General features: G+C 43.5%; 1 protein-coding gene and 1 long non-coding RNA gene across 3 annotated transcripts in view; one reads left to right on the top strand and one right to left on the bottom strand.

Annotated features, from left to right (window-relative positions):
- Nucleotides 1-814, top strand: part of LOC138468152 (uncharacterized) — a 155,286-nt gene extending 154,472 nt beyond the window's left edge. Inside the window, exon 3 of the long non-coding RNA XR_011268214.1 lies at nt 488-814. This is a non-coding gene — a long non-coding RNA (uncharacterized lncRNA). The remainder of the gene's footprint in view (nt 1-487) is intronic.
- Nucleotides 1-25,786, bottom strand: part of TGFB2 (transforming growth factor beta 2) — a 562,825-nt gene that overhangs the window by 28,772 nt on the left and 508,267 nt on the right. For both annotated transcript variants that reach the window (XM_069608582.1, XM_069608583.1), the window contains 2 exons: nt 7,950-8,082; nt 2,751-2,861 (listed from right to left, as the gene is read on the bottom strand). In XM_069608582.1, coding sequence (XP_069464683.1) covers nt 2,751-2,861; nt 7,950-8,082 — 244 coding nt within the window. The remainder of the gene's footprint in view (nt 1-2,750; nt 2,862-7,949; nt 8,083-25,786) is intronic.

The raw sequence follows: 25,786 nt of genomic DNA, 5'->3' as shown, positions 1-25,786 counted from the left end.
ATCATATATTTTAATATATCCATTTTACATTAACATGATTCTCCCTTTTTTGTTGAATTCAGATCTATGTTTGTTTTTCCAATCAGACAGACGGTTCCAAACTAGAGTCAATAATGTATTTCTAATTATCATTTTTAAGGCATCTTTTGTGTAGCACATTTTAAAGCTGATATTGTGTCATTATCGCTTAAGTATATTTGTGTAAGATCATTAGATTTTGTCAGCAAAAAGCATCTGCTGAGAAATACATTCTGTGAACAAAAGGATAATTTTAATAGATAGCTTGATGAATAGACACATTCCTCATGGAGCCTAATATTCGGCCAGGTCAGAGGCTAATAACCCGCTTCGGGCAGCTGCTATTAGCTTTAAGAATATAGCCCTTGGATTTAGCCTGACTCCCTAATATAAAGCTCAAATGTACATGTATATGTATTGCAATTTAGAAACACAGTATTGTCTTAAGTATCATTATCTTTCATTGTAGGCATGGATAATGGATCTGGAATTTCTGTTTCCCAAAAGAATTCCATTTTGCAAAAACGTTTCAGAGTTCAAAGTAAGTTGACAATTTTGATGTACATGTAAAAAAGTCTTAACTAAATTTGGTGTAGAATTCACATACACCCAGGAAAGAGATACACTCTTCCTTACAGAATAGATTTATTAGTCCCAAATGAGAATGCAGCTGCTTGTCCGCTGAACTTCGCAAACCATCTGCCAATCTCAGAATACTGCCTGCTGCCACAGCTCTACATACTGCAAACTACAGGAACCTGACCGCAGGCATGCCCTTGGGATATAACAAACTATTTCCCGTAAACTTTAGTGATCAAAGATTAATTGGATCACTCAAATCTTTCAGGTTTCCATTGTTATGGAGCATGTTACAGGGTTCTACACTTTCCTTCCTGCTGTACAACACAAATGTCTTCTCTTGGCACAACAAATCAGATATCAGCTTCAATCCCAGATGCTCCTGTTGACAAACATATCAACTTCTCGATAGAAAATGAAGTGGATAGACTTGCGAATCTGAAAAAGTACTTGAACCATATATGTATTTGTATCTGTAAAATTATCCTATGACTATTGCAATCTAATCCACACTTAAGCCCATAGAAAAGCTCAAGATATAAAGGGGGCACAATTAGTCTGTTATATTGAGCCAACCTTGTAAGGCCCTTTTGGAAAGTGCTACACTGATTCATGGAACAGAATAATATGGAGCTTTTTCTGTGTGATGCATAAGGCATGGTAGAGCAAAAGATCCCAAGATCTCAAACAATCACTCAGGCAATAAGGCCCGAGCCTGCAGGCCATTACCTCATAAGGTGATGCCCCCGGGGCCAAAGTTACAGGCCTGAGCGTAGCTTATTGCCATTAGTACCCAAGGCCGTTAGACCAGGATACTAATGTTTTTTTTTTTCCCGACTGCCGTGGGCATGAAAACGTAGTCCATTTTCTCTTTCCATGGCGGCCATAGTAAACAAAGACTGCCCACCATGAAAGGAGCAGAAGTGATTATATGTGTCCCTTCTCCCTTTCCATGGCACCCATTACACCAAAGGGAAAAAAAGGTAAACAAAAATAAATGGCTGCCATGGAAAGGGAGAGATGCAGCTCAACGTGAGTTGGCTTACCATAAGGTAAGGCTCTGAAAAGCACCAATCGGTGCTTAGAATACAATGAAAGTTTGACGCACTGGGTACTAATGCCGATTACATACTGTAATATTCTAGTCATATGAAATGCAGCAATGGCACCTGGAATACCGTGCTGTCATGAAGAATGTGATGACCATCAGCTGCGGAGAGGCAGATGGTGACAGTTGAAGGTGAGCCACTTATAAAGAGCTGGGGTTCCTCACTAAATAAGCTGTTATTGCTCTTACTTGTGTCTCCCTATCGTTACACGTACTAAGCCAGAAGATTATGTGTGCTTATGTAAATAGATTACGCAATCCAAAATCCACATGGAAGAAGAATGTGGGAAAATCCCTTTGAGTATTGTGGTGGCCCCAAGACTCTGGAATGCTTAAAATGCAATCCTTACAGACTAAACACCCCTGTTCCTTAGAACACCCGGAAACATGTATTATTGAAGGAAACCTTTGAAAAGAAAGTTCAGAATCCATTGAAGGCACATAATCTATAGACTACTAAATATATGGCCGCTCAGTATGCCTACCGTCATCTACAGTGCCTCAACTTTTGATATACAGCACTCTCTACCAATCTATCCCTAAAAAACCCAGTAAGTGCATTAGCTTGTTGAGGGCGGTCAACAACTGCCCTGAGCCTAACATAACAACTATCACTGTGGATTTGCCCACAGCTGGAGAAAGCAGGGCACATTATTCATCCCAAATACTAGCTGGATTCCAATTGCACTCAACCCATATGTAACAATTTGACAACGACAATCCCACCACACTCCACCATGGCTATTATAGCCCTGACATGGGGCAGGCAAATCAACAAGCAAATAGGGAGCTAAATACACAATGACTACATCTCTTGAAACTACATAGGGACCATTATCTAAACATGTAATTGCCTAATATTTAAATAATAGCGCACCTAGATCAAAATTGGTTGAAGTGGCCAGCAGGCAGCATGCCATGTCACATAATAAAGTGAAAATGAAAATATGTAATACCATTTCTGCAAACCATATGTATGATTTTGCACATTGAACGCAATCAAAGTAGTACTAGAATATGCAGTTTGACAAATGCATAGTCTTACCTGCAAATTTTGTTTCCAACTCTTCACTTTTGTTTGGGATGATATAGTTATTAGAAGGCACAAAGGTGCAACAAGGGCAATGTAAACTTATTTTGAATCCAAGATTCTTGTCTGCAAGGCAAAAAACGTGATTTAGTCATCCAAGCAAACATATACACCTTTCAGTTAACCAATATCATTGAAAGCTATGTTCATTTGGATTCCAAAGCATATTACATAAGTTCTGAACCTGTATTCAAAGCAGTGGCATGCAAGCCATGCTGTGCCAAATTCACAAAGACTGAGCAAACCCAGCACTTAGCTTCTCAGATTTGCTGCGGGTATCTTATAACTGATTAACAGATCCTAAAACTGGAGAAAATCTGAGGCTGTCTGGATCAGTTCTGGGATATTCATGTGCAAATGTGATTCACAAAGTTTGCTCAAGTACATCTCTGAGAAGTTAAAGTAGCAATTCAATCCTGCTCCATGGAGATGAAGGCTAGGCTTCTTAGTCCAAATGGGCCCAACTAGACTGGGCTTTTGTTCCTCCCTGCTGATGCCACAAAGGACTCACACACCCCTAGATTGAAGATCAAGTCAGAAGGGAACAAGAAGGGCCAGAAATAAGTTGTGGTGTCAATACAGCAAGTCATAATCCTATGAGCTTCGATGTGGCTCATGAATGTCGCAAACCAATCAGTAATTTAAATGTTTATCTACGGACCAATTAATGCACTTACGAATGGCATCACTTCTAGAAGAACTTGAATAAGGGCTAATGGTGTCCAGGGTGGGGTGCGCCGTGTGGCAATGGCCTGCCATCCCTAGTTAATGTCCCAAGCAAAGCTTGCCCCATGGTCTTTATCGCTATTAGCACCCCGTGTGTCTAGGATGCTCCCATTTGGTTTTTTAAGGAAATGTGTGTCATTCCAATTGTGCCTACCCAACATCCTTTAAAAAATAACAAACAATGTGGCCAGTGTCAAAAACCGGAAAAGGACCTAAGTTTATTGGTTAAACCAAATGAACCTTTAACAAAGATAACAAGTAAAAAAAAGAAAATGTAATTGCTAAAGCTATAAAATGATTTAAAACAAAGTGACTAGGGGTACACATATTTAAAAGGTCATATTACACTAAGTCAAATTCACAGAAAAAGTGCATAAAATCACAAATGACACACCAGTGTCACCTATACGATAGCATATAGAAAAGGGCACTCCAGAGGAGCCCCACATTCAATATTCTTCCAATTTAAGGAATTTAACAAATGATGACACTCAAGCACCGTGGAGGTTGTGTGGCCCGACAGACACTCAGGCTAAACTTGCATACCCAATACCACTTCCAGCACAGGCACAAATCTTTGTAGGTGGTTCTATCACTGTGCCTTTAGTGCCGGGCATGCTATCATTAAGTGCTCGTAGGTTTCGTCCTCGAAGGCTACCTTGCCTAAACTACATTCCAACTGATCAGCATCCAAATGGCCATGTCTAATCAGAATTTGTTTTGCGGGATGCAGGTTCTAACGAAAACACAGGAAGGTGAGTCTGACCCATTTTGCTGGTTATATGGTCAAGAAGGGGGCTACCATGTCTTGCTTCTTATGGTCACTGTTCAGTTGGCTCAGGGAGGAATAGCTGTGCATTTTTTCTATGGTGTTAACCTAGTCATATTCAAATCGTTTTTTTTTTCACTCTGCAGGGATTCGCTCTAAATTCACTCACTGAACTAGTTATTTCAGTTAAGAGATAATTGCAGAAATTAATCTCTCGTTCATCCAAAGGCATTTGCCTGTCACTAGAATACTTTCCAGGTCCATAAATAAAGAATCAGGTGCTGGACATATGATTTTCCTGAGCAATGACAGTGTTTTCCACTGTAATCGTGCCAGTCATGAGATGATGCCCAATTCATAATGAATAGCATATATGGGTGCTGAGTTTGGAACGTGCAAGATTCAACGCCAGACTAGGGCCTCTAGGACAGGCAGCATATTCATCGCAGCTACGGGATAGATTTCTATCCCATACAAGATCTTAGGGACGATTTTGCCCTGATAGAATTATAAACTAGCTTTCAGGGAATAGGTACTGTTACGGGAATCCACTCTCAGCAGTTGGTTACATAAGGCTATGATGCCCTCCCTCCGCCACTTTATCAGCCTATGCAGCGATGGATTGGCCATGATAAAATAATCCAAAGTATATCAGGGAGTTCACCCTAGGCACTGATTCTAGACCTATATGTCGATTGTTTGACAGCCTTTTGAGCATTGCAGAATCTTAGTTTTGCTAGGATTCATCTGGAGGGTGTGTTTGCCCATAAATAACGCAAAGGCATCCATCAACCTCTGTAGGCCTATTGGGGTACAAACAAGGAGGACAAAATCATCGGCATAGGAAAGCCAGAAGGGCCTTATATAATGTATCACTGGCGTGATCAATGCACCTGCTTCTAGATAATCCCCCAATGTCGGATAAATAGAGATTAAACAGGCAGGGTGCAAGAACGCAACACTGCCTCACACCCGAAATGTCTGGATCATGAGTGGGAATCTGTCGGAATAATTTAGACGTACCTGTATTTCTGAATATGAATAGAGGCCAATGATTAGTCTCAGGAGTCCTGGAGGAGCTCCCCACTTGTGGAGCTTGGACCACAGATGTTCCTGATCCACCGCAGCCAAAAAGTCTATGGATGCGATATAGATTGAATCATATTTGCCATCCCAAGCCAGATGTTGGATAGCTTTAATTATTAGCCCATTTAATGATGTTCCAACATTCTTTCGGAAGCCAGTTTGGAGTTTTGACATTAAGTCCCTTTCTACGTCTGATGCTGTGATGCACAGCCAGGTCGCGGGGAATGAATGTGTCAGCTGACAGATGAGTTTGGGAGCATTATTTTATTTTTGTTTATTTATTTTCATTTTTTAAAGCGCTCACACAGCCTGCGGGCTTTGAGGCGCTGTTACAGGAATTGTTTGTTTTAGTTGAGTAGTTTGTCTTAGTTGAGTATCAAACCTGCGTTGCTTCATATTGTTTTGCTTCCAAGGCGAGCACATTGCCCCTGAGCTACCCTCCCAGGACATAGGGAACCTTCCCCCAATACACTCACCTGAGTGGGGAGTGGTGACTCTGGGGAAGGCGAGCCCGTTGTGGTAGCAGACACAAATCTCTGTTGCTCGGGGGAGAAGCACGGGAAGCAGGAATGGAAACAGTGCTTGTCCCAGGGGAAAACGTCCATGTTCCTAGCCTCCGGAATGTGGCACCAGACTTTGTTCTGTCTAAGGAAAATAATGTATGCAGCAAAAACCTTTGCTCTTTGTAACAGTCTCCCTACAAATATGACGCCTGCAGATACGTAATTTACACCAGGAAACAATATCGATAATGTAATCAGAAGTAACCTTCGATTGTAGGAAAACCTGTGTAAGTTAAACCTGAATACACAAATAGTTAGAAAAAAACTCCCGAATATTTTCCCCCAAATACCTTCTGTGATTCATCACATTACACTAAAGCATGTGCACGTTCACACCTCTCATCCAACACCCAGAATGGCCAAAAGTAACTTAAGCATACTCAGAAAAGTTGGTGAGAAAACTTTTTTAAGTTTAGCAAATAAAAAGCAAAGTTACAGTTTTGCGTGTATTCACCTTTTCCCCATCCATTGAGACACACCTTTTACACTGACAGAATGTTAAACTTGAGTAGGTTACGCAACGCCCACATACCTTATGGCTAACCCTGCACCACGGGAAAAAGGTGAAAAAGCTTCTGTGGCTTAAGTGTACAGGAACGAAATTAAGATTGCATTAGCAGGAACTAAAAGCAGCTACTGTGTATTCCGCATCAGCTAGTGACCAGGAGCTACGAATGGGAAACATACAATTGTGTCTGTTATTTATGATGTCTTACGCGCTAAATGTTGTATAGATGTGTCCTAATGTGTATTTATAGTTTGCCCCAAATGCACAAAGTTAAATTCACATGGGCGTGTCTGTTTGCTATATGTTGGCCTGGGGAGCCTAACGTAGCTCCTGGTAGTTGTTGCTAAAATGTTCCCAGCTCCCCTGAGTTTCAAACACTGGTGTAAATCCTTTTGCAAATTATTAGTAACTTACTCGTGAGTAAGATAATACCTTTTCAAGAAGTAAATACACCTTACCCCAGGGAAAAGCTTTCTGAGCTGAAGCTTTTTCATTTTAAAGATCGGTGGGTAAGTCTTTATATCCTTATGGTACTCGTGAGTAGTAACATTTAACCAGAATTATTAGTGAAGGATGATGGATAGTGCCTTATGATACTGATAAGGGGTTGATTTTTCTTCCACGGGTGGAATAATATTGGCCAAGGTTCCAAAGACATTATGTTTGCCTTCCTCTGGTATTTCCTTTAAGAAATGGATAATAGTGTAAACATCAACAAAATGTTCAACAAAACTGACTATCTAGCTAATTTCAGACCATATAGAGTATGGAAACAAAAGGTGAGATGGCTGGAAGGTTTAGAATAAATCTTAACCTCTGGCATTGCTCTCCGCAACCTTCCAGACCATCGCCCTTCGCCTGCCAAGCCATTGCAGAAGGGGAAAGATCATATGCAAATCAGGCTTGGTCACATCCCAAAAGTGTCAGTCAGCCTGAACTGCTTGGTCACATCCCTTCTGCACGAAACCACAAGCATCCCCAGGCATGTTTTGCTATGTTACCCAGAGTGGGATGGGTATGCCCAGACGTGGGTCCTGTGCATGCTGGGCCTAGAGACCCAAGCTACTTCTCACTGATGACGCTCATCGAGGCAGAAACATGTCTGGCAATGCTTGTGGTGTCGTACAGAAGGGCTGTGACCAAGCAGTTTGGGCTGGACTGCCTCTTTGGGAGGTGGGACCAAGCCTGATTTTCATATGTTTTTTTCCCTTTCTGTAAATGTCTTGGCAGGTGAAGAACGATAGTCTGGATGGTTGCCCAGAACAATTACCAGCAGTTTAAGATTAATTCTAAACCTTCCAGCCATAACCTCTTTGTTTGCGTATGAAACCATTAATAGAATTGGAGATACCAATATGATTGACAATCATGGAACCAGAAAAACCACAACACTGCACCAACCAATACAATGAAGAATGAGTTTGTCAAAATGTCTTTGAAATCTGTGGATACTAGAGATGACATGCATGTTAATCACATTGGACTATATTTTGTAACTGTACCTTTGTGATGTAGCCATTCAGTGACTGCTTCTGTGACATCAAATGAGAGCCACTCCCCCTCAGCTCGCGTTTTGACCACTTTGCTATCAATGTAGCGTTGAGTCGGTGATGTTAAGTCTTTGGACTTTAGAACCTGAAAATCATAAATGCATATGCATTAGTTATTTTTGTTTCTGAAAATTTGAATTTATCAACCAACAAAAAAACCTCTACAGCTCAGCTCCATCTAAAATTTTGGGTGAAGGCCCCAACTCAAGAGGGTATGAAATCACAGTATTGCTCACTGTGCCATTCCAAAGGAGAAATATACATTTTCATATCATTCTGGTTCTCTCCCTCTCTACCCCCAACAAGGACAGTCCAGCACCAAAATACTGAAAAAGAATACCACCAGCAACCTCAAACGTTTATAGTCATGAAATCGAATACAATAATGTCGAAAGTCAAAAAATCGAAAAAATAATGTCGAAAAAAAAAGTCGAATTTCTTTTTTATTACGTTTTTATTCGAAATGGGTGGGTTCCCCCCAACCCACTTCTTTACATTTTTTGTTTTTGTTTTGACCTTTTTTTTTACATGCGGAACCCAAAAAAAATATAAATAATAAAATAAAACATTAAACTTTTTTTTTTCGACATTTTTCGATTTATTTGTCATTCAACATTATTTATTCAATTGTATGACTGCACACCACCTCAAACACTTGTTCCTGCCTTGTTCGGCATCATCAGTGACATGACAGCGTGTCTGTTGAGGAACAGAGACCAAGCGATCCACGTCTGGATTACCCTCTCTAATTTAGGATGAAAACCCCAGGTCTTTCAAATTCATACAAAAATGTGAGTGCTCCTCTGCTTGGGATGAACATGGCTTAAATAACCAGCTCTGGGGAAAAATGCCCACCAAGGAAGGCCTGCAATCATGTTTTAGATCACTATGCCTTACCAGAGAAAAAATATCTATTTACACATCAGTCTAGTACCGCCCAAAAGACAGGCAGATTTGAACGAGTACAGTAAGTGTATACAACAGTATGAAAACAACAGGAAAAAGGACCAAAATGAATCAATATATAGAGCAATTAAATAATTTTATATTATATATATCTATATATATTCAATGAAAAAACTTTGTTAAAGGGACGTTATGTTTACAAGTACAACCGAAAAACCTCAGACATTTGCCAGTTATGGTAAGCTAAGCAACCATAACTTGCGCCACCACCGTGCCCTGCTAAGACAAACACACAGAGGACATCAAAGATGACATCACAAATGACATCACACCTATTCTGACTCATTACCCATTAAAAATCTAGCACAGAGCACATACTTATGGGTGTGGCAGTTCTTTACCACTGTTGGGAATGTACCGACGGCTAAATCTACCAAAGTGAAATGCACTGAGTGCAGCCTTTCTACCATTCTTAATTTTATATTTGTAACACTCCCTCAATGCCTCCTTTCAAACAGTCACACATCCATCCATCAAACACTTCCAAAAACTGTACATATAACCATATGACCATATTAAGCTTCCACACACCAACTACCACTTAACAATCTTTTACAAATCTTTTGCATCTACATTTCCCTTACACAAGAACTGTACGCATTGTGCAGTGAGAGAAGTGCATAAATAGAACGGCATTACAGATGGGCAAATAATCATAAGACCCCAGGAGGGAAATGCCAAGATGGGACACTACTGCTTAACTACTGGAGCAGAAGAGTCCCAAGGGTGGGATGCATCTTAACCATAATATCCCTTTAACAAAGTTTTTTCTGTCAATTTTACAAGTAAACATGTTTCATGGTGTTATATCACTATATGAAAGTTATTAAATAATTCCTCTTTTCATATATATGAAAGAACTATAAATGTCCTTTAACAAACATATCTTTTGCAACACATACTGATGTCTGTTGTTATCAGCAGCGCATGCTGGGGATGGAAATCATGGTTCAATTGCCTATGGCATACAGCTCCACCATGAACTGAGCTGAACCAAACCACCCCTATTTTTCACTGCACCTACCCTGCATCCTAGCTCAGTGTCCACTGTACCCTAATAATGTAACCAATGGCTAGTGCTCATGGCTTCAAACCATGGCTAGTTTCCAAATTCATGGGTATAGACTTCGGCCATGCCGCATTCCGCAATGAGCAAATCAGAGCACACATTTGTGTTTGCTGAGGACCAGGCCCACTACCCAGACACTTAATGTGTATCACTAGTTTTTCTACTTACATTCTTACACTTTCAAAAAATAAAACACAAGACATATTTCCAAAATCATGCTTTCAGGTACTTGCTAATACTCATCTCGCAGGTTTGTTGTAGTCTAGTCCACCACTTGGCCATGCCGCATGCCCTTATAGGCAAATTACAGTACACATTTCTCCTTGCTGACGGCTAGGCCCATTGCCCAGACACCAATGCTATATCACTGTGTTGTGTACTTATATTTTACACTTTAAATAAAAATCAAAGGACATATTTGCAAAACCATACTTTCCCGTTCTTGCTGACCCTACTCATGCATATTTGCTGCAATCCCATCCAGCACTACAACCTCTACCTAGGAGCACATGTTTTCCCTTTCAAACCTACCCCAATTAAAAAAAATAAAAAAAACACATTACCACATATTTTACCATGCCTACTTTAACCCATTGCTGGTTCCTCGTAATCATGGCCAGTAGGCAGATTGGAGGCCATGACCCAGACAATCTGGCCACTACCCATGGCCACAGGCTACTACAACCTCTACCTAGGAGCACATGGATTCCCTTTCAAACCTACCCCAATTAAAAAAAATAAAAAAAACACATTACCACATACTTTACCATGCCTACTTTAACCCATTGCTGGTTTCTCGTAATCATGGCCAGTAGGCAGATTGGAGGCCATGACCCAGACAATCTGGCCACTACCCATGGCCACAGGCTATACCTCAGTCCCGAAAGGTATATCACTATTTTTGCACCTACATTATGACACTTTTCAAAAAATAAAATACACACACCTTTGCAAAACCATGCTTTCAGGTCCTTGCCAATGCTCCTTAAACGAGTTTGCTGCAAACCCGCCATGTTTTATTTCAAAAGTGTCAAAATGTATGTACATACAATACTCATATGAGTTAGCCCCCACTTGACAAAATCCATTCAGACTTTACACAAACATTGAAGGTTGGGTCTATAATCATTCGGAAAACATTTGTCCACATTCGTCAAACGGCAACGAAGTTATAAGCCATCTAAAAATGTTGAGATCCCCCTCTAATTTTTCCCCTCTTGACAAAATCCCACCAGACTTTGCAGAACCATTCATGTATAGATCTAAAATTCATTTGCAAACGTGTGTGCAGATTTGTCAAATGGCACCCCATTTATAAGCCTTTAAAATATTTTGGGACGCCCCTCTAATTTTGTTCCCTCTTGACAAAACAGCACCACACTTTGCAAAATCATTCAGAATCAGGACTAGAATTAAATTCCAAAATGTCATGCAGTTCATTAAGTGGCGCCAAAGTTGTAAGCCATCTAAAAACTGTTTTTCACCAAACCAGTATGGCAGGAATAATAATAGATGTCCCCGAACATCTCTGATGATCACGAACATCACAGCACTTACCCGGACTCTTCGCAGACATCAGAGAAGAAAAATGCCAGTTTTTCTGGCTTTTTATGGCCACATTCCATCCATTCATCATCACCTCTCACCTCCCCAGAGATTGCTTCATTAATTTTACAAAGGCAATGTTGTGTTTTTTAATATGTTTCCACCGCAATGTCCGCGGACACCGGTGGATGTCTGCGTTTCCCAAAAATACTACACACCTCCTGCTTTTCACCATCCTATCAGCGGGCGAGTCCGATGTCCGCAGACACCACACTGTCCTCTGGGCCAATCGGAGACCCATCCACCGAGCGAGCAGGGAAGTGGGTCCGCGGACCGAACCGGATATCACAACCGGGACTTATTGGCTGGCAGAGGGACTCCTAGGACCCCCTTGTTTTTGCATAATTCAAATAACTTTGGGTCTCACCCTAAACTACTAGGGTAATCCAGACGTGGACCCCTTGCTCACTGCTCTTAGAGAGGCACAGCTCCACCCTACTGATGAGGCCCAACGAGGCTGAAACACGTGTCTGGGCTTGCTGTCAGTACTCTTGTTCAGAAGAGAATTGCTTGGCATTTTTGGTACTGGACTGCCCCAGGGCAGGACAAAGACTGATATGGTATGGATATTTCTCCTCTGTGAAAGAGATAGTGAGCTAAAGAATCTGGGTAAGACTCTCGAAACCGGGACTTATTGGCCTGCAGAGGGACTCCCCGGACTCCCCCTTGTTTTTGCATAATCCTGTCTTTCCTTTTATTCCACACCCTGTACTTACCTCAACCCAGATACCATTTGCATCTGGGGAGAGGCACCAGCTAATCAGGTGCAGTGAAACCTGGGCGTGGATCTCCAGTGACGGCCCACATTCCACAGTAGCCCATTGGCCCCTCTCACTGTCTGTCAACATTCAGTCTGGCCCAGGCACCGCCTTCCCCCTTCAGCCAGGGTCAGACCCGCTCCTTTTCCACCCATGGAATCCTACCCCTGGAGTACTACCCCCCTCCTAAACAAAACCCCAGCTTATTTGCCTTCTGCCACCTCAGTATCGTCCTGCTCAACCACCTATCCCATGAAAATAGGAAGAGCATCCGTTTTCTATTTTCGGAGTTCCGATGTTGTGCCTGCAGTTTTTCATATGGGGAAATAGACTTGCACGCAGAGCGTGGTACCACTTTCCCATAAGAAAATATACACATATCTATCAGCACTCTGGAGGGAACCCTGTACTGCTAACGGTGTTACCCACATTATCGGCCTAGCTGGTCATTAAAGGCCCTTGCTTCGCTCTGATCTACTTTGGCTCAGGTTGTGGGCCGTTAATGCCATGCCGAATCCCACCAGTAAACATAGGTGTAAATGCCACATTAGTGACGCTGCACCTTAGTGTTTGTGCACAGTAAATCACAACTGTTACTCTGAACGTCAGGGAAATGTCAAAATACTATATTAATGGAATTGAGGCAATTTATGAGCGGCATCAGGCAAATTTCTCTGATGTCCGGTGCACGTAGCTTATCTCGCCCACTGAAAATGCATGGAAAGAATTCCCCTACTTGTAATTATGCCATGTTTCATTAGTATTCCCAATATCTGCACCCCGGAGGGACCCCCCCTGACCCCCCGCACACCTGACAGGCACTCCACACATTCCTCAGGCCTCATTCTGGGAAAGGTGTTAATGCTACCACAGGGTGTTAAGTGGTAAATAAAGCCGGTGGCACAGTACAGGAATACCACTTGACTGAAAGGACTGAACTTTCATTTTATTTCTGATTTACCGCCCGTGCTGAAACTACTACTGTTAGGAAGTGCATTAGCATATTACAAAAATATCACCAACAGAAGATTGTGCCTGTTGTTGCAGTATACTCCTGCAGCGTGTGTGCGTATGATAGGGTATTTATCACACAGCAAAAGAGTGAAGACTTTCGATATAGTTCTGAATGTGAATTCCTGCGGCTTAGGCTTCTGAAGTAGTTCCACTGGAGTATAATGTTATGAAGGATCATGAAATTTACAAAACACGAGGTCAAAGAGACTCAAAGAAACTGACTGCTGTGGGCTTTAAATCAATAATTCCAGTGCCTCTTGTTTAAAAAAACAAGCTAGCAACTCGGCATAGCGTGCGTTAATGGAGTCAAGAAGGGGAGCGGGTTGCTGCCACACATCAATGGAAGCCAAGCTCACAGGAGGACACATCAAAGAGCCAGTGTGAGAAGCGGGAGCTCAGCATCACAGAAGTGTTTTTACGGCCACGACCATGATTACATACCCTCATGCAAAGTACACAGAGGCACCTGGTAAACATACCTGCGGTCTCAATGGTGAGCTCTTTTAACCTCATAGAAATAAAGGATGTTTGTCTACTGTTGGGATCTTCTCTACCCTCTTTCACATTTTATGCCTCAGACCACTGGCATTGCAGCTGCAATTACACACATCAAACACCAGCATTGCAAAAGCCACCAGTTAACACACTCTTTCATAATGTATTGTTTCCTTCTCTCTGCCCCCAAGAAATAAGATGGGCGGTGAGTGACGCGTTCCCACGCACATCATGGCCATACTATGCCTCACCTCACAAGGAAGTTGTGGTCTGGTGGCCATGCACAGGAGTCAGAGACAAGGGCAGCAAGAAGTCAGACCTGCAAGACGTCAGAAAAATCACATCCTCTCCCTGTGCACCTCTGCCCCATCTGCAGAGGCGTTGCTAGGGGGAGGGAAGGTGATGATATAGCCCTAGCTCTTTTGGTTGAAGCCCTGGATAGCAGCTCAGGGGTTACAAACAAAAAGCTACCCTAATTCCCGACTGTCCTGACGTGAGCGTAGTCCCGGATCTTTTCCAGGCCTAGCAACACCGCTGCCCATCTGTCACTTGGGTGAGTTGGGGGTGAAGGCATCCATGCCTGGGTCGACTGCCGTGTTCGGAACTCCGGAGATTTCCGTTTGGGCCTCTGCACCCAAGGCATCTTTTGTTTGGTTACCTATTTTATTTCCGCATTTTGATCTGGGAAAGGGGTTGCCCATGCCCACACTGTGTAAAATGGAGCCAATTTGAAACACATTTCCTGGGCCACTTTGGTTCCCAGTCTTCCTCTGCATCCATAAGTCACTACTCTGCACTGTGGAAATATGTAAAATAGCGTCATGACGACGGATACTGTGCCACTGTAGTCCAGAAGTGAAGTGGGCCGAATCGGTAAGTAGAATTAAGCAAGACTGTAAAATGTCTCTTAGAATTGCAAACTAGCATCATGCAGATTAGTGGGCGTGGTGCTTAAAAGCAACGATAAGAGTACTTACCTGCTGAAAACATCTGAAATGTGTTTAGTGTTCACCGGATCTATGTGATTACTGCACATTTTTACTTATTGCGCATCCCAAAATATAGCTTTTTTTTGTTTTACCCCATTTCACTGCATGTATATGTGGGGGAGAACCCCGGAACCCTGCAATACCCACCCACATGTATTAGTAACTTAACCCCCCCACATATATATGCAGTGAAATGGGTCTTTATAAAATGCAACATTTTGGGATGCGCCGTTATGGTGTGCGCAGTAATGGGGTGATACTGTGTTCACCTTTTAGAGAGGGAATTATGGACCATGTAGTCATAAAAATGCGAACAAAAACCAAAGATGGATGTTTTCGAATGAATCATAACCCGAGCCCTGCGAAGTCCCTCTTTGCCCTGAGCCCTCATCTGTTGTTGTGTACCTGTGCTTGCACCTGCTCGTTTGGACTTGCTCATCGTGTAAATCAACACAATTGGCTAAAGCCACGCCCACTTTGCTCACGTCGCTACAATAGCGACTCCTCGCACGCACCAGCTTGCACTGCGAGAACCCCCGCAAAGTCCCTCTTTGCCTCTTCGCCTCGGCGTCGCGGCAAGCGGGACATCTGTGAACTACTCGGGCGCATCGTAGTTAATACTTGTTTTCAATGTTTCACACTTTGAAGTCTGGCATGCCGAAGGGCTTGCTTCTTAATGTCTCCCTAGCAATGCCATCCTCAACAGCAGCAGTCTCTAGGAATTACTAGTGCACTTCATTCTGCCCAAGATAGACTTTTACATCTGAAAGTGTGTGGTGCGCAGGCCCTGCCCCTACTGGTGCTTGCACTGGAGAGCAAAATGTAATTACGGACGTTAGTCTACTTGAAAACAATCCGCCTACTGCGGATTTGATCTTGAGTGATGATTTACCTATTGTTCTTGTGTCTGATGTGGCTGTAATTGACCTTAATTCATCAAACGTATGCTTCTCTCCGCAATTGTTGTCAGATAACCTTTCCAAGTCTCCCATCATGTTTTCAAGTAGTAGTTCCCCCATCTCAAATGTCTCATTTTGTTTACCAATGCCTCTCAGACCCACTCCCATGCAAAAATCTAGCATCACCGTTCCTCCAACTGCATCCCCTGAAAATGGTGCCAAACTCATTGAACTTGCTATTAGCACTTTTCATCTATCGCTGACTATGTTAGCCAAGTTATACGACTCACTTGATGTAAAACTTACCACTCAATCCGTTCAATTTGAAAAAATACTTTCATGTCAGAATGACTTTAACATTCGAATGTCTGATCCTCACTCTACATGTTCGAGAACTCATCCAACGCCGGCCACTATGGACACAAAGTTTGAGTCCAAGGAGCCTTCCTTATCTCTTCACGCAGTTGCCACCCAAACTTCTGCACATGAGCCAACATATACGAGCCTCCTAGAATTTGGTAAAATCATATGTGCTTTGGTTCTGTGGGAGGTTTTAACCCACTAGGCTCTGCCCTGCGTCATCCCTGTGTGCCGGTGGCACCAGAATCAACAAAATGGCAGCTAAAGTCCTATGCATGCTAAACCTATGAGAATTGCGCTGTGAAACCAGAAAAGATGACCGCCAATCTACTTTGCCTGTTGTCAGTAGTGGAAGGAGACCACACTGCTGAAACCTGTCACTGGGCTGCCCACCGAGTGAACATGAAAACTGCATGAAAGGCAGTGCTTTATTGCACGGAAACCCAGAAATTGCTCTGAAATCCTTTTTTTCCTTCGTTCCTGAAAAAACAAAATAATGGTTCAAAACATCAGAAAAAAATCCAACATCCTTGCTGGGTGTTACCCGTCACTTCATTAAAGGAATCTATATGAGCACACAATGTCAGGAAAAGCAGAATCTATCATCAGAATATCCACATTAAAAAGTGTGCTTGCCTGTGAAAATCTGTCAAAATATGGGCACAGTACCACCGGCCGCCTGTATGACAACTGTCATGTAATTGCATTAGAAGCTTAAACTTGTGCAGTTAAAATCAAATGGTTGGAATTAAGTGACTTGCTATCAAAAGTAATATAGGTTGCAACTATTTAATCTCCTTGTTTTAGAGAATGGAATTAGAGTTCTGTTTGCCTGTTTTAAAATTGTAAGTTTATTTTCATCAAAGAAAACTTAACAAAGTGATTTTTAAAGTCAGCATGTTGCAGCCAAAACTACAAAGCAAATTCCCCAGCTTTCCCCAACAAAAGGCACCTTTCCTACTTCCCACCAAAAGCCAGGAAATCACATTCAGGTGTTGATGAAGAGGGGAGGAGATTTGGGCTGCTGCTCCTGGGAGAGACAAAGGACTTCCTTAGCTGAAAGGATATGCAGATTGCAAGTGTAACAGTAGCCCCTGCCAGAGGAAGAAGGCGGGGATTGCTCTTGAGCCACCAGAAACTTTGGGGGCGGGAACAGACATTTGTGTTGATTCTTAAAGCACAGAAAGTATATATTTTAAAAAGACTGACAAAGGACTGTGTGAATTTGTAAAAATTGTAAAATTACAGTATTGTTAATTTGCATTTTTTGGGTACGTTTTAAAAGGATTCAGAACTCTGGTTTTGTAGCAATTGTATTGATGTCAGAAGCATGAAACGTCATATGCTTATGCCCAGATATCATGCGCACATATGCATAAAATTGTGGACAAATCCAACATTGGGTCCCAGACCAAAAGTGCGAAAAGTTGCCAAATCCAGGCCCAAATTCTCACAGCAACCGGGCTTGGATGAATACTTGCTCCACAAAATATGTGATATAGATATGCTATTGCTATCAAGTTTGTAAAATTGTAAATATGTATTATATGAAAAGTAGATTTCATGTGCAAAAACAAAGGGGAGGTTTTCCCTGGATCATAAAATACATCGTCATGATGACACTCTGTTTTCTTCTCCAATCAAGGGAGAGGAAAGATCCTAACCAGTGGACTACCTAGGGGGGGTGCCTAGGACAATTCAGCATACCCACCCCTTTAGTAAACACATAAATAAAGACAGCTGAAGGCTCACAGGGGGACACACATTCACCCACCAACCGATTGCTGGCGGAGCACTTTGCAAGAGAAATCCATATTCCAGACTCTAGACTCCGGAAACTTTGAAAGCAGAAAGGCCCATTTCCAAAGCTGAACCATTCGCGACTTGGCCTTTAAAAATCCAGAAACCAGATTTTACCCCAGACCTCTAAGGGGAACCAAAGAACAGCCTGGCTGTGCTGTAGCTGTTTTCCTTCCAAGAATTATTACCAGCATTCAAAGATCTAACCCAGTAGAACTGTGCTGTGACCAGATAGCTATGAACCAGAACCAGAGCCCGAGAGATCCAGTCCAGTCCCACCGTGCGGTGTCCAGAGTGCCTTGCTGTGTGCAGACCAGAGCGCCTTGAGTCCAGTCCGGTGTGTCCAGCAGAAATCCTGGCCAGAAATCTTGACTGACCTGAATCCCTGACGGTTCTGTCCAAACATTGGTAGTGAGTATCCATAGCATAGGACTGTCACTAGCATAAATATTGTCCATAAGTCATCCCTATCCAAATCCATCCTCTCTGATATCCAGAACTGCATTGCTAGAAATCCTTTTTGTCTTGCCTGAACTCTTTCTCTTATCCTATAGTCCTTTTGTAATAGTAGTGTTAAAATCATCTTTCCGCTGATATATATTTTCTGAAGAAAGGCGAGCGTCTTGGCAGGCAAAACCCACCTGAGATATCCTGGGTTGGTGGCTGTGCTGTCGTTTAGTTTGCATCTTCATAGTCTACCCTAGTGTAAAGAAACCTTGTTTGTAAGTTTAAAAGCGCATCCATGTTTTGCAATTTTGCCTCTTTCTGAAAAAAAACGACCTCCACAAAAAACCTCCAGAACTTCTTCACTGTTTATGCTAGAAACTAAATGTGTAGGTCTTCCGCAATCGCGCTTACCGCGCTCGGAAAAGGTTGCCGCAAATTTTTCGTTTGGCTCAAACCTTTAACGTGTGAAATAGCTGTTCATTGCACCTGACCTCAAAATTAAGTTTTCTACTTGCTTGTTACTCTCTAATCATTGCTAGTGTTTGTCTGAAACCATACAAAGCGGCTCCCACTAGTATTGACACCGTTTCAGTGAATTAAATCCATTTTCAGTGTTTTTACCATTCATGCAAAGCCAACTTTAAACCATTTTTGACAAGTTTGCCAATCAATTCTGTTTTTCTCTGATGTTTGCTGGGGGGAAATTGGGATTGATACTATTTTGTTGAATTCTGTATTCCTGAAACCTGTTTTCTCTCCTTCCATCGCTTTATATTACATATTGGGGGGATTGAGTAGTGTGCAGGGGGAAAGAGTAATCACATTGCAATTTGATTGAACCCACACAAAAGTATCATCTCTGTGCTGCATTGTTTTTCCCATCATTACTCCTCATGATTAAAGAGATTGTTTAGTTTAACATCACCCCATTGGTGATTATTGTATAACCATTAAAATAGTGTGATATATATTGTGAAATACATAAAATAAATATTTTAACTTTGCAAACCAGCCTGCTTCCTTGTTCAGTTTGACTGGGGGGGGGGGGTGGAATTCAAAGAGAGGGGCGTGATATAAGTGGTACATCGTTCAGAAATAAAAGAATTTATAGACATAAATAAATAATTAATTGAGATTGAATTTAATGACTTAGGTGAAGTGCCGGGTTGAAATCACTTACAGGATTGGGGGCTCGTGTCTGGGATTTCTGAATTAGACATACCACTTGTGACAGTCTAATACAGCGTGCTAACTGACGGGGTACATAAACCGTGTTGGGCTAACACACTGTGTTATACTGTGAAAAGCACCCCTCAATAGGAACGTTCTAAGGAACTTGGTTTGTTTGCAAAAATAAAATGAACTCCTGTAAGTCAGAAAGGAAATTAATATTTCCAGAATGGTGACCTTGGTAGAAATCAATATGGCAAAAGAACACCTACTGCGCAAACTATTCATCAGGGGGTGAATGGACAGAGCAGGATCAGAATGTGTGGTTGCAGGGAATTAAAGAACAGCCCACTGCAACAGGAGTAAATATATGGCAAGATCAGGGTCCATTACATGTGGCACTGAGTGAACTGTATATGGCCCCTAAGGTAAAAGAAGAGCAAAGTAAGATTGCCAAAATAGCGGCATATCTGTACCTCCACATTGGAGCAATACAGGACAAATATGCCAAAGGCCACGATCTGGCAAACAAGCAACTAAAATCACTACAGAAAGCCCAAACTGATCTGGACTCTGCAGAGCAAAGGCTACAAAAGTCAGAAAATGAAACCAGGCAGTGCCTGATAAAAATAAAAGAAGATAACATATGGATATCCTACAGCAGGAGAAGGTAGAGCAGGATACCAAAGTACTAGCCCTGCAGAAAGAGTGCCAAGAAAGTTTGGACTCTCTACTACAGAGCCAGAAAAAGCTGGAACAGCAAATACATTTTAATAGAGCATGCGCAGAGCAGGTAGTCACCCTGCAAAACCGCCTAAACCAAGAAAAAGAAGAGAATAATAAATTAATCCTGAAAGACCTTGACACCCAGTCAGAATTAGATGTGGAGCGCCAGAAAGCTGGTGCACTCCAAAAACAAAGAGACGACCTGGCTGCACAGAGGCATACTCTTATTCCAGGAAAGGGACCCCTTAGGCCAGGAGGTCAGTTATTTAAAAGATAGGACGGAAGAAAATCACCTGGCCCTCCAGGGACTGGGTGAGCTCCAAAAAGATTATACAAAACTGTTAGAGCACTCCAGGAGGATGGAAGATGCTCTGGCAAAAAGTGACCAGGCCAGTAAGGACAGGACTCAGGAGGTAACCCTCCTGCAGCAAAAATTGGCCCAGTACTCTAAAATGACACACGAAGCACAGCGAGACAATGAGGCTCTCTGTGAGAAAAATGACAGGCTCCACAGACAGGTAGCTATGCAAGAACAATTGATAGAGACTAGCAAGGCCTTGATAGAGGAACAGAAAGGTCAGGTTCTTGCATAGCAACAGGGAGCAAGGCCTGAGAGAGATGAGGTCCGCTGGGAAAGGGAAACACCTGAACATAACCTCAGGAACCCTAGTACCAGAGGCCTTCATCTCTTCCACTCCCTGGACTCTGCCACCCCCATGTCCACTGGCGCACATGAGCCAAGAGCCCCGGGTATGGCCGAGTTCAATCCAATGAGGGATATGGGGCTCATAGATCAGCACCTCACAGGAATGGATGGGCGGGCATCTGGGTATGGGTTCCCAAGTACTAGGGCCAAATTCTCTGATCATGGAGACTCCAATGAGGGGAGGGTCAGAGAAATGGATCCTCAAAAATACCATGTACCCCGAGATCAAATGGTAAAATTCAGTAGGGAACTCCATGAGACTAGGCCCACTAAGGGCATCCTGAAAACCTCTGCCCAGCTAGGACAATGGGGGTGGGGGGTACTCAGCAAATCCTGGGAGCAAGGAGGAATCAGAAGTCTCCTCTGAGCACCACAGGACACAAGAAACTAGGCCCCCACATTCTGCCAGCCATTCCCAGGCTTGCAGAATCTGGGAAAGCCTAGAAGATCAGACAGGCACCTATGGTAGCAGTGCCTCTGAGTCAGAGGATGAGTGGACCAGGGTCACCCGAACCAAGAAAGCCAACAAGGTCAAGAGGGCCTTGCTCAAGGATCCCCTAAAACAAATCAAGGCCATTAGGAGCATCATCACTCTCTATTATAAGAACGCAAAATATTCAGTTTGGGAGCACCTTGAGCTCTTTGAACAAATGATGGAAACGTTCCATTTGAAGGACAATCAAAGCTGTATTCAGTATGTGAAATGGACCTTCTCTCCCGAGTACTCCAGCTTCTTTGTGGGGCTGGAGGACCAGAATCATTCTAGATGGTCCACCTATATGGCGGCCATCTTGAAACATTTTTCTGTGCACAGTAATCCTCAGGAGGCTCGCAAGGCAGTCTATAACTTGCAATGCGGTGAAGATCAGGCCCCACAAGAATTTGTTCAAGAATTAAAGCGTGCCTATGCGCACACCACCAGAAGGGTGCGCACTGACAGCAAAGAGTTTGTGAATAGTTTCTTCCATGCTCTCCCCAAGTACATCATGACCCAGCTAGTGAGAGACTTTCACGAGAAAAGATCACTAAACTCGGTCATTGAACAAGCCACACGCATTTATGAGGTGCAAAAGCCAGTGGAAAACAAAAATAATCCAAAAAGGCCCAAAACAACCAACACCACTGCTGCTGCTGAAGTGGCAGAGGTGATTGTTGCCCCCATTTTAGATTTGGAGATGGGGGAGCTTAAAAATGTGCCTGCACAGAATCAAAGCAACGCCAAGGCCAGAAGGCCCTTGGGCCAATCACAAACAGGGAGTCAGGGATGAAATCCCACAAATGGGACCCCTAACTCCCCTGACTACATCACCCCATGCTACAAGGGAAATCAACCCATCCTGGGTTATGTGTGGACTCCTCCAGCCCAAGGGGGGGATCCAGCCAGACAACAGCTAACCCAGGGAACTTCCCTCCTCACTTCCCCCAGGAGGGCAGTAATCCCCCAAATACTAGACAAAATTTCTTCCCAAGGAACCTTCAAAATCTCAGCCTCCAAAACCATCCATCCTTCTTTCCCCACTTTCCTGAGCCCAGACAACCCAATCCGGGAGAAGGGAGGCCAAGGGTGGAGGGGTACCCAAACTTTCCTAACCCGGGGTATTTTGGGAGAAGGGATAGCTCCCCTTCCCAGGGTCAGCCCAGGGGAGACATGAGGGCCCCGTACCAGCCAGAGCGGGTATCCCAACTAGAGCGCCAGGTCCAAAACATGGCACAGGATCTGGGTTGCATGCTGATGGCTCAACAGAACCCTCAGATGAGCATGGCGGTGCAGAATGCCTCAAATCAAGGACCTGGTGCTCCAGAGCAATGAGGGGGGAAGAACCCCGACAACCCACCGGTTCTCACGGAGGAAGCACAAGCGGAAGGGGGGTGTAAAGCTGTGGAGGAGGCTTCCTTCCCCACTTGTAAAAAGCCCCTGGAAACCCAGGAACCGGAACCAAAATCTCCTGCCCCTGAAAGTCTGCAACCCAAGGAGCAGAGGAGGGTAGGAGAAATAAAGAGCCCACAAAGACCCATTTTGTGGAGGTGGTACAAGTCTTCCAGTTTGAAGGAGAGGAATCCTCAGAAGATCCTGGGAAAAGGATCTTCTCCTTCAGAGATGGGGGAACTCCTCCCAAAGAAAATGGGTTCCAAAGGATCCAAATCTAGACTGGGTAGATGTGGGGACTGAGTTAGCACCGCCCATCATCAATCCCCAGAATCATCAGCATGAAAATCTCCTGGTTCAAACCCATCCTGGTGACTGTCTCCAAAAAGGGGGGGCAGCCTAGAATCAGAACCAGGGGAACCCAAAACTTCCCCCATTTCTAGCTGTCATTTTCTTTCAGAGTCCCAAGACTCCAAACAGAATCCTGCCCAAATCACCTCTTTATCAGTGTCCAAAACCAAGAAACTAACCCACCTGTTGTCCAAAAATGTACATTATCTTTGCCCCCTTGAGGAGAGGGAGGGAAGATTCTATGCCCCGATCCAAATACAGCGGCAGTGTACAATTTTGGCACTGGTGGACACTGGATCCCAAGCTACCCTTCTGTCAAAAAGGGCCTTTGACCAACTTAATTTGGGAAGGGGGGAGAAGTACCAAATTCCTCTCACCCCTCTTCCTGGACAACTTCAGAACTTCGACGGGAAGGAAATTCCCGTCGAGGGGACTGCGGATTTGGATATTAAAATTGGACGACACTAGGTGAAGCACCCGGTCATAGTTGTGACTCCAGAGGGCACACCTTGTTTACTAGGGAATGACATCCTGCGAAGGTTGTCACCCCTCATAGATTGCGTAAACAGGGTCCTCTGGACCCAGACTAACCGACCAATAAAATTGAAACAGAGTGTCAACCATGTTAGTTTAAACGGCACATGCCACATGGTTGAACAAAAATCTGACCAAATAGAATTTCACTTCCAGAACAACCAAATCCCAGACGTGACAGTAATAGCAGTAGGACAACAAACTGGTGATGGGGGGTCTTCTCTATTTCTGAGAATCAACCTTCCTTCCAGTCTAAGGTGGCATTCCACACTAGAAGGAAACTCTCTGAAATTCTTTACAAATTCACAATCAGAAATTTCCACTCGTATAGTCCAGAAAGATGGGAATTCAGCTCAAAGCTTGGCTGATATTCAGAAAATTGGAGAGCAGTTGTTCATCCCTATTCAGTTAAATGAAGGGAAGAACTCTGTTCTCGCCCGAGTATGTGTGAACAACGGTAAGAGCTTCATCAGCGAAGCCATGTTCCGCAAACTCCCAAAAGATCCAGCCATTCCCACACTTAAACTGATAGACAAATGGGGAATGGACCTGGAAACACCCAACTCCAAACATCTCTTGCCTACCAGGTGTATGCTCTGAATTTCCATAGGCAACAAGAGCATAGTCCATAATTGTTGGGTTGTGCCAGATATCCCTGCTGCATTTTACTTAGGCAGTGAAATTCTCAATTGCTTTGCCATTAGTTTGGACCTTCAAAAGCTTGGTCCCGATTAGCGGGTAATCGCATGGGCTTTGATGACCCAGAGAAAGCATTTAGGTCAGCTCAACTGCTGCCTTATGCAGTTGAAATTCAGATTGGAGAGGAAGTCACCATCCCAGAAAGGAACTGACAATTCTCACTGGAAGTGAAAGTTAAAAGAGGACAGAAACTGAAAAACCATGACGCCTATATTCATCTAAATGCTTCTCTCCAACAGGAAGGGTTGGGGGTAAACCCAACACCACTAGTCAACATAGAACATGACACCATTCCTATAGAGGTGGATAACAGCGACTTAAAGACTATCACTCTAGCCGCGGGTACCATTATTGGAATGGCGGTTGATGACCGACATTTTTACATAGATTTAGGTAATGAACTGTTAGGACCAATCCCCAAGGACTGTTTTGACAGTGATAGTGACAATGACGCAACACAAGACAGGATCTTTACCCGGCATGGGGGCAATTTCCTGGTGTACACTTCCTGCCCTTATGGTAAGGAAGATGTGACCTGTGACTTCAGGAGGGATGAGGTGATCTTTCGGGTCCGTGAGGACTGCCTTCCCCACCTGAAGCCACCAGTCCAAATCAGCACTTTGACCAGGGACTTCTCCACCCAGCTGGAGGAGACCGCTGAGATAGCGAAAGCGGAAGTATTTCCAGGCTTCAGGCAGATGGTTGAAGAGAGAGTCAACCTAGCTGATACCTGTGAGACTCTGGAGCAAAAGCAAAAATGTAAACAAGTTTTCTTAGATTTTCAAGATCTCTTTGCGGTAGACTCATATGACTGTGGTCGCACCGACATCCAAACAACAAGAATTCCCACGGACCCCGGCATGACTCCAGTGTTTGTGAAGCAATATCGCTTGCCTCTCGCATCAATGGAGTCCCTTACTGAAATAATTAAGAACCTTGAGTCCCGTGGGATAATCCGTCCAGTCCACAGCACCTTCAATAATCTGGTGCTGGGGATTTTGAAGCCAAACGGCCAATGGAGACTCTGTGCCGACCTAAGGGAGCTCAACAAACAGGTCCATACTTCCCGATGGCCTCTTCCCTACATAGACCAAGGGCTGGCCCAGATCCAGGGGTCACAGGTATTCACTGCAATAGACCTGACCAATGGGTACTGGACTGTACCTGTCAGTTGGGAGGACCAATACAAGCTGGCTTTCACCTTCGGGGGGCAGCAGTACACATGGCCCCGATTCCCTTCGGATACATCAACTCCGGTAATGAATTTAACATTTTTCTACATGAGGCCATGCCCGACCTGGGTGAAAGGGGTAACCTGGCCTATGTAGATGATG

This window comes from Ambystoma mexicanum, chromosome 4q (assembly GCF_040938575.1).
Source record: "Ambystoma mexicanum isolate Mex_15411 chromosome 4q, UKY_AmexF1_1, whole genome shotgun sequence".
Classification (NCBI taxonomy): domain Eukaryota; kingdom Metazoa; phylum Chordata; class Amphibia; order Caudata; family Ambystomatidae; genus Ambystoma; species Ambystoma mexicanum.
The sequence above is the reverse complement of the archived record's forward strand: the minus strand, read 5'-3'. Positions and strand labels throughout refer to the sequence as shown.